Source organism: Montipora capricornis, chromosome 11 (assembly GCF_036669925.1).
Source record: "Montipora capricornis isolate CH-2021 chromosome 11, ASM3666992v2, whole genome shotgun sequence".
In the NCBI taxonomy this organism is placed as follows: domain Eukaryota; kingdom Metazoa; phylum Cnidaria; class Anthozoa; order Scleractinia; family Acroporidae; genus Montipora; species Montipora capricornis.
Window position 1 is genome coordinate 17,177,769 of NC_090893.1, and position 10,127 is coordinate 17,187,895.

Below are 10,127 nucleotides of genomic sequence, written 5' to 3' on the forward strand. Positions count from 1 at the left end.
GTGCAATTTTCAATTGGATTGAAAAACAAAAATGTTCATTTAAGAGGCAATAAACAAAATCACAATGAGAAGGAGGTTCAACGTTTTCATGCAAGAAATCCATTTATTACGCTCGACGAAAAATTTAGTGCATTAGTTTAATTACTCTCGTGCGGTGATGCATTAAGTTGCATTCGCTGCTTCAGACGTGTATCGAATGCGTGCAATGCGCTGTATACCAATGTGAAATCAAGCAAATTGAGCCAAAGACAAAGAGCATATTAGAACTAGAGAAACAGGACTCATTAAACTTACAAAGCACTGGTTAACGCCATGAATTCCAGATCAATTTCCTCGTATGACATCACATCCACCAAAGAGCTTCAGCGGGGTCTTCCCCGATTGAAATTAGTTATATTTTTCGGAGGTTAATAAAATATATCTACTTAAATAAGACCATTGTTCTTTTGAGGCTGCAGAGGTGGACATGGATTTAAAAAGCTATGGTAAGTACGATAGTTGCTAACTTTCTGAGCAAAGAGCATGCTTGATTGGACCGCGGAATATTGAAACATAATGTGAAGAGGATTGTTTGTTATGGAAGTGATGGAATTTAGCTGATCTTTGATTACGAGGAAGTTGTTTAAGCGTTTAAGTCAGCCAATGTAATCTCCTTGCTCTCCTTTGCTAATTTACCCATTTGCCAAGTCTTTGGTCCTCAGTATTTTGAAAACTTAGCATAGACAGATGTTTAGCGATTCTCGAATACATTTTAATATTATGATCACCAATTATTATCTCGTTGAAGGACAGGACTTTAATGCTCTTGGACACCTGATATCTAAAGACATTCATCTTCCTATTATTATGGAAGCCTTTTCACCTCATTCATTCATTAATAAGGTTCTATAAACTCAGCTGTTTAAGAATAAGGAAATATCATCAATACATGCCAGCAATACACTGGCAATAGTGTACACACCGCTACTGCTCACGTTCGAAAACCTCAGCAAAATTAACATTTGAAGTGGAGTAGATTTTAAGATCGGCCCGAGGTAACTGATAACATTATCAGTATCAACCACAGACTTATAGCAAAATATGCAAATATCTTGTTCGACTCTTTTACAAGGAAAATTCTGTCAGAGAGAAAGGCATTCAATTGAATTCTCTTTCTAGGGCCCCCAATATTTACGTTTGCGCAATTGCAAGTGCCTATAAAAAGGGAAATTTGGGAACATTAGCGAGCAGCATTCCTACACACGAGTTGAAACATGAGACATCTCGAAGATATCGAGAGGGAAACGTTCATGCATGAGAAACCGTCGATTTCCGTGAGCGTAAGGGAAATGAAATTGCCTTTCATGAGTTTTTTTTCCTGTTACTTTTTGATCCAGTAAAAGTTTAACGCATAAAATGACAGCCACGTGGAGTCATACGGCGTAATTCTTAAAGATTCGCACACCAAAATGTCAAAGTTCCCTAAATGCTTGGTAGGCTCACCCCTCCCCACTCCGCTTTCCCCACCCTTCCCCCTCCCCTAATTTTTAATAGCCTTACGACATCAGTTATGGTCATTTATGTATTTTCAATCGGGTGGGAAAATACCCGAGGCTTTCGTGATCTATGAAACATTCTAGAAGACCTCCGTGTGATGAAAAAGAACTGCGGTGTGACCTTGAATGTGCTAACAAATAATCGCTTTGTAATTATTCACAAAACTGAAGAACGCATCCGTATCGATACGCAACGATTAGGCAAAAACATGACAAAAATTAATACAGCCCATGTTACACTAGACGATTTCTAGTGCAACTTGTCTCCTAAATTCGTTGCGCACAAGGTGAAGGATAAAAAATCGCTCGGTGCAACATTCCCTGAGGAGCCATTGATAACTCTCGAGAAGCCTACGAGTATTTCAATCATTACGTAGTGAAACAGGAAGGAATAGCAAAATCTGTGTTTTTAAATAGCTACATTTCGGAGATTTGGTCCACTAGGCAGTGAATAATTTTGGAAGAATGAGAATAACGAAACTAATGGACCGACGTTGTTTCCCAGAATCTTGCACTTTATGTATACTTTTCTGTGAAGACGGAGACGAGAACTTTTCTTAGTGGGCATAGCTTGATCAGATTGCAGGCAACCATTTAGCGCGTGCATTAAGGAAAGGGGGCAGTAATGATTAGGCTCCACTACAGTAAAATGGTATTTTTTACATTTCTCTGATGATAAAATTGACATTTCACGTTTCACGGAATTTTTTTTTTTTTTTTGTAACTCGGCTACAATTGAACTACTACGTACTGTGACCAGCAAACCACGACCGATTCGGTAGCGGGCGAATAAACACCGGACACCGGGCAACTTTTAACACAACAACTATATTCCATTTTGACAATCTCACATCTCGACTCTCGTAAACACTCCACTTTTGGCGGTTTTCTAACATAAAGGTAACGCAACTAATAGTAAGGTACAAATAGGCAAAACTTTGACGGAAAGGAAAACACTCACCGAGCTGTAGCGGCCACTTTGAACTTACACACACAAAAACCACTCCCTGCTCAAAACGCACTAGTCATGTGACTCTCGGCGTTGGTCGTCACACGTACTATGATGAATCTTGGAAGGAGCACATGCCCCAAGGGTTCCTGAATCTAAACAAAACAAGTTGCACAACAAAATAAGGCCATCAGTTCATAATTCACGGAAAATACAAAACAACAACAACAACAAACAAACAAACAAAAGGCAATTCACACCTTCGAAAATTTGCAACCCATTATTTACAGCCTTAATTTCTCTGGGTATTCGGCCATGACTCGAATCGCACCTGATAAATCTTGGTAAAGCAACGCATTTTTATGGCCTCCACGGAGTTTCAGATGTCACAACATTATTATGTCAGAGCATTTTTCTCTATATCGGTCCCCAAATCCCCCGTCAAATTCATAAAAGTGCTTTGCATTTATTAACGACATTTGAGCTTTTTTCCCGTTGGAATGGTACAAAGTGTTTCCACATGACGTCACGGCGGCCATGTTGGAAGAGTGAAACAAAGAATCAGCGGCCATGTTAGAGGAATGAAATATTCTTTTGGGAATTGAACTCCATTTTTATGCAAATTCTTCCTTTTGCTTTAGTATGCAAATATTCCTGTTGGTCACATGAGCGAAAACACTCTACAGGATTCAACTCTGTCTTGCTTGGGGTAATTGTTTTCTGAAAGCGAGCAAACCGGAGATCCTAGAATAGGGGCTTTAAAATCAATTCAAGGACGGCATAAGTTGTCGACGAAAACACCATCTCAAAATATCACTTTGCATTACCGTAAGTCTTTCGTGGATATATATGCCATATCATTCGCGTCGTACAATGTGGGAGAAGTATCCTGTAAAATGAATAGGCCATTTCCGACTTGCTGTTTGTCTCGGTTTCGAAGTGAGTCTTTGTGCTCAACAATTGTAAGGGAAATGAGTTTGATTTTCATAAGAATACGCAACTCATTGCCATTTGAATGATTGTGCGCCAGGACTCTCTTTGAAACTGAGGCATGCAGCAACTCGGAAATGGGCTATTGGGTACGAGCGTTTCAGAGTAAAAATAGAGTGAAATGAAAGGATCATATTTGTATCACCCCATCTGGAGTACAGCACAAACATTTTTTTTACAGCACAAACATGCTCTGAAATGCGTGTAACACGTGCAGCACGATTATTTTATCTCTTTTAACCAATGATACTCTTTTTTTTTTTTGGTATTGCTATTGACGTGGCCATCAAGGTTTCTTGAACTCTCTAATATTCAATTCTTAAACCTTAACAGGCATCGTCATAATTTAAATATCTCGACTCCTTTGATTTTAAGGTTCAAGTGAGACATTGGATTCCATAGTTTCATCGGAGTGCACGACCACTTCAGGTATGTAAGTGAAGTTTACAAAGTGAAGTAGCAGGACAAGATGGAGACCAACCATTCACCTACAGAAAGTCGTATCATTAGTGAACATAATGGCTGATAATACGATGCGTCGCGGTCTGATTGGGAAAGACCCAACTTGGCTTTAAGAGACTGTACCCGTTAATTAAGCTGAGTTTTTCTATTGCTGATAGGGAGAAGGTATCCTCGCACTTACCTAGACTAAAGGATCACTTCTATAGCCCAAGGATGACCCATGCATCCTTTTCACCTATAACCCGCACTTCAATTATATACCTTTTTTTTTTCCTGTGGCCCCGCTGAAACTTAGTGAGGGTCCTTAAATTAATCATTGTTGGCAGCGCAGTTAAGGAAGGAAAACTACACAACAGCGCATTTTAGTGATTTTGCTTGCCTAGAAAGTGCGTTCTACATTTAAACACACTTCTTTGCCGTCAGTTGCCAAACAACAACTGTTTCTGTTTCTCCTGTTCCTCACAGCTCAGACGAATGGAGTTTTATGGACTTTCATGGGCTTAAATAATGATATTTACCCAGAAAGCTCCACTCACTCGAAAGTGGTTTTCCGTGAGGTCCCGCATTCGATAAAATAGTCCTTTTCACGGTTAGTTTTTCTCATTTGCATTACAACATAATCTAGCATGTATTTGAGGCAATAGCCCTTTTCACGGTTTAAAACTTAGTTTTTCTCATTTGCATCACAGTGTAATCTAACGTGGGTGCGAGGCAATTTTGGGTTAAAACTACAAAATAGCCCGAAATTGCCTCACATACATGCTAGATTACATTGTAACGCAAATGAGAAAAACTAACCGTGAAAAAGGCTATTTCGGGCTGTTTTGTAGTTCTAACGCGAAATTGCCTCGCATCCATTTTAGATTACATTGTAATGCAAATGGGAAAAATTAACCGTGAAAGGGATATATTGGAAATGGAAATGTTGGCTTTTGAGGAGAGGGGAAAACTGGAGAGGAACCTCTCAGATCAGACGCCTTCCCTGCTAAAGTTGAAGTTTCTTAGAGTTCTATGGAATTTCATTGCATTCTATCAAATTCAATGGATTTCCTTGGAGTTCTTTAAGTCCCAATGATGGAACTGCATCCGCAAGGATTAAAACTTTGTGAATACCTGTGTGGTAATTTTCATACAAAAATCCATGATCACAAGGGACAAAATATGTTCCCGCGAAAACCTCAATGACGATTATGCTGCTTCTTTCTCCCTATAGCCAACACATCAAATTCTCTCACTCCATCTGAGTTTTCTCAGTCTGGAGAGGACAGACAAGATGAGGATTTCCCGCCACAAGATACTAATACTCCTTGGCAAGTCGGTAGTCTTCAGCCAGGATCCTACTGTGTGTACAGATACTCCCCACTTCAGAGGGAAGAACGCAGTTTCCAATGGGATCCGAAACCAAGCAAAGGAATTATTTCACAGAAAGGTACGATGATAAGATATTTCTAGTTCTTTGTTAACAGTACTGTTAACATCACTGTCAACGAAGAAATGTTGCGCGATAGTCATTAAATTCTTCTGTCAAAGAGATCAGTTCTAACGACGAATGGCCCATATTATGCACTACACCAGCCATCTGCAAAGCACTAATCTGAGGCATTTTTTTCGTCTTCAATTAATTTTTGTTATTCTAAACAACAATTTTAGGTTGCGATGGTTATCAGCGGACCATTGTGTCATTCTTCCAAAACCCAGAAAAATTCATCCAGAGGATGGACACGGCAGGCGACTTGTGCAAAGAACGCCGTGAACAATTTATTCTGCTTGAAATTCTTCCACATCTAGAAGAATCATGGGGTAGATGCTACGACTTAAACAAACGCGTTTACAAACAGCTGGCCAAACTAAGTCGCAGTGTTAGCGGTGGTCAAGTCGTGAAACATTCCTTACAACTGCTTCTTCATCTCATCTGCAAAGATAATTTTGAAAGGGGCCACGAGAGTCTACTAGAACTGGAAGGAATCATGAGGTCCTCCATTTTTTCTGACGAAGGGGTATTTAGGAAAGATGGACAATGCGAAAGAACACTCAAACTCCTTGTCTACAGTCGCATCTTATCATTGCTCCTAAAACCCGACGTTCTGCAGGATCAGCTGCTCGTGGCAGATCTGGAAAACGATCTGAAGAGAATTGTAGAAGAACTACAAAGACATCAAAAGCAAGTAAAATGCAAAAAGAAGGATACACTTCGTTATTCGATAGAGTTTACTATCATGCTGTTTTCCCATTCCTGTCTCTTAAAACCTAGCGAAAGTTTGCCAACAGATGGAAAAATGGAGACTTTCCTGGAGGAATGCCAAGAGTTCTGTGTAAATCCAAGAAAGGAGAGCAAGGATTTAACTCTTCTTGAAAGACTGAGAAAAAGGAAGAAAAATCTATCGTGGGCTGAGCTGCATAGCATTTTGTACCATCTGCATGGAAAGGTTTGTACTTACAAATTAATAATGATTGTTCAAGTTTTGACGCCATACCGTGCCTTTTGGCCCTCATGGGAAGCTATTAGCCTTGTCTATGAGAAACGATTATCATACAACAAAACGTAGCAGACGCAAGCTGTCCCTGATTGATTTCAAAACTAAGCTAATAGCGCAACGTGATACACTAGGGCTCTTTTGTCAAGGGCTACACACAGGCATAGGATTCTTTATTCGAATCTTCGGGTACGGACTCCGGATCAAAAATACCGCTTTCCAAAAAAATGCAAACGATTCTTTAACGATTTTTTTTTTAATTCTAAATCCCAAAACACCGTTTTTATGACTTGGCACAATATCGGAATAACATTTCAAAAAAAAAAAAAAAAATTCAAGCTGTCTGCAAGAATTTGTCCTCACAGCTGCTTACCATGCAAGCTCTCGATCCAAACCGCCAAAAGCTGAGGGATTGGGGCGAGTGATGATCCCGATCGGCCCATTTCCTTTTCACATCGTACAACATTTTCTAAGCCGGAAAGGTTACGTTTATACAAACGTTGGCCGTGAAGCACTTAGAACAGAATTAACTGAAGAGAGTGTAGTGTAACGTGAAGTGCTATATTTCTATCCCATATGAACCATGTGAGCGTTAGCCCTACTGATGGAACTGGGCACACACAAGGACAGAGAAAAACTATGACCAGGGTGGGAATTGAACCCACGACCTTCGGGTTAGATCTCCGCCGCTCTACCGACTGAGCTACAAGGTCAGACGGGAGCAGGCCGTGGGAACTGAAGATGTTAAAGTCACGGCAATTAACATGTTCAAGTACAAGGAAAGGTTACGTTTACGTGTGTTCAATTCCCACCCGGGTCAGAGTTTTTCTCTGTCCTTGTGTGGGCCCAGTTCCGTCAGTAGGGCTAACGCTCACATGGTTCATATGGGATAGAAATATAGCACTTCACGTTACACTACACTCTCTTCAGTTAATTCTGTTTAAAATATAAGTGCCACACGGCCAACGTTTGTATAAACGTAGCCTTTACTTGTACTTGTACATGTTAATTGCCGTGACTTTAACATCTTCGGTTCCCACGGCCTGCTCCCGTCTGACCTTGTAGCTCAGTTGGTAGAGCGGCGGAGATCTAACCCGAAGGTCGTGGGTTCAATTCCCACCCTGGTCAGACTTTTTCTCTGTCCTTGTGTGGGCCCAGTTCCATTAGTAGGGCTAACGCTCACATGGTTCATATGGGATAGCAATATAGCACTTCACGTTACACTACACTCTCTTCAGTTATTTTCTAAGACAGTCTTGTCAAAAATAGACGATGTATTTACACTTGTAAGAGCAACAAAACTTAAGAAAGCAACTATGACTCATTATATGGGCATGGTCATAAAATGATTTCCATTTTCTGTACGCACAGTTGAAACACGAACTGCTTAATTGTTAACAGTTATTTGATTTCAAAGGCATGACGTAGTTTATTCTCTCGTCATAGGTCCACAGTGAGCGTCCTAATCCAAAAATGGATACTGAAAGACGAGCATTGATACTGATCAGATTGATTGTGGAAGCTTTTCTTATTGGAGGTGGTGGAGAAGATTGGCGGTTTTGCCTAGCCGCATCATTACTCCTCGTCGAGATCGCAAAAAACAATATCACAAAAGGTGATACTGTAGAACTAGCTCTGCATTCTATTACTACAGAATATGAGTATTTGTTTTTACTCCGGATACCAAGCAATTTTCAAACGGTGTTCGTGGGTCAAAATTCCACCTAAAACCCTTTGATGCTCCAAATCGACCATAACATATGAACGAAGGGGGCGGTTTCGAAACAAACTGTGGTGCTGCGTCGGTGGGGAAGTAGTATACAAAAACTTGGTTTTATCAACGGAGCTTTTAGGATCGCTGTACGGTGGTCAATTTACATTATTAACTCCGTTGATAAAACCAAATGTTTGTACAACATATGAACTTCCAATAAAGGAGAGAACCAGGAGATGCCTTTTAGGTTAAAAAATGCTTCTCTAAGATAAAGGAAAAGGAATTTTTAGAAATAAAGATGTTTCAAAGTCGTCTGTAAGCAACAGCTGAGAGTTTTAATGTAGACCTTTGGTTCAATGAAAAGGAAAGATGACGAGTTTTCAGTTAGCCAACTAGAACTGTTTTGCTTTTTTTAACAGTGATGAGGCAGGAGGCAGCTCTTACTCTAGTTTACCTACTTAGAGACAAAAAGGTACAGGACAGGCCCGAATGCAGAGCGTTGTTAGAGAATAGAGCTTCAGAGCTTCTCTTTAGCTCTGATCCGGAGATAAGGAAGATCATGATCCATTTCCTGTCCCACAACCAGCAGGAAGCGGTAGCACTTCCAGCAGAGAGACATAAGGAACATTTATCTTCGACTTACAAAACGCAAACCCTGGAGATAAACAACACGATCATAAGCCATAGCGCCGAGTGCTTTATCAGCACGGGAATGTTTCAACGCAAAAAGGTAAATCTAGTGGAGCTAATTTACTATGTCAAGAACACTGTTGTTGAGATTCTTCTTATATGGCATTTGACACAAAGAGTCCTGCTACTCTAACGTGGTTAGTGTAGCGCTTCTCTTTGTTTTGTGAACTTCAAAGGGCATCACAATACCTTCTGGATAACTTAGTGACTGATCTATTTAAGGTGTAATTCTCTGTTCTATCTGCGTTCATTCAATATATTTCCACTTTGGAAAGTCTCAGTAGGAACTAAAAAGTGATACACATGCTAGGGCGAGCGGATGATTGAGACAAGAAAGGGGATGGGCGACAGCTATTGCACCTCTTAAGTATCAAGAAACCTTTGTTTTTCTTACCACTTGCATAAGCCACATCCAGCCCCTCCCATCCTATCAAACATTTTGACATCTCAAGTACAGTGCAACGTATTTGAAGGTATTAAGGTCACTAATCTCTCCTTTGGAAAACGTTTATACTTATGAATTTCCCATTGATTGATGCATTTTTCCAGGTGGCCGTCAAAGTGTTGAACGTCAAGAAAAATCATCTTCTGGAAGACAATCCAGATTTCGAGGCACGGCGGCGACTAATTAACGAAGCTGACAACATGAGACGACTAAGTGAATCTCAGCATCCGAATTTTCCTGTCCTCCTTGGTTTCGATACTATAAATGTGCCTTTCCACATCATCACTGCGTTTGAAAAATGGGGTAACCTTCGGCAGTTTCTTCAACTTCGCCGAGATATGGAACCGTATGTTCAGCCGGTTGACCTTCTCAAGATGCTTACTGGCATTTGCCGTGCCCTGTCGCACATAGAGGCACTGGGACTGGTGCACCGTTGCGTCAACGCGGAAAACATTCTTGTGGGAGAAAACTTTGAGTGCAAATTAAGTGGATTGCACTCCTTGCGTCCCCTTACTTTTGAACAAAGCGACCAAGGTATTGCTTTAAAACATATGTTAATTTAATTTGACCAGTCCTATGATCCAATTGATAATGGAAGAATAGCACTTTTTTAAAGAACTTCTACCTCCACTAAAAAGCTCACCCATTCACTCATAGCAGTGAGATTAAAAGATTTTACTCTGTCTAACGCCAGACGATTCTACAGGTCAATGGGGGTCTGTATAAGTTACACCCTATTCCATCATGCAAATAGCGAAAATGCCATGATTAGGTTTCAGACTAATATTCTACACTTATGGAAGTGCTAATAAACGAATGAGAGAAGCCATCCTCGCACTTAGCCGAAAATTTCATTAACCTGGAAAAT

At 40.4% G+C, this 10,127-nt stretch overlaps 1 protein-coding gene across 2 annotated transcripts in view; it reads left to right on the forward strand.

The window, feature by feature from the left end:
• Positions 1–424: 424 nt before the first annotated feature.
• Positions 425–10,127, forward strand: part of LOC138022850 (uncharacterized) — a 23,555-nt gene continuing 13,852 nt past the window's right edge. For both annotated transcript variants that reach the window (XM_068869835.1, XM_068869836.1), the window contains exons 1-7: positions 425–485; positions 3,850–3,903; positions 5,150–5,365; positions 5,587–6,362; positions 7,857–8,025; positions 8,544–8,854; positions 9,364–9,793. In XM_068869835.1, coding sequence (XP_068725936.1) covers positions 467–485; positions 3,850–3,903; positions 5,150–5,365; positions 5,587–6,362; positions 7,857–8,025; positions 8,544–8,854; positions 9,364–9,793 — 1,975 coding nt within the window. In that variant the 5' untranslated portion in view covers positions 425–466. The remainder of the gene's footprint in view (positions 486–3,849; positions 3,904–5,149; positions 5,366–5,586; positions 6,363–7,856; positions 8,026–8,543; positions 8,855–9,363; positions 9,794–10,127) is intronic.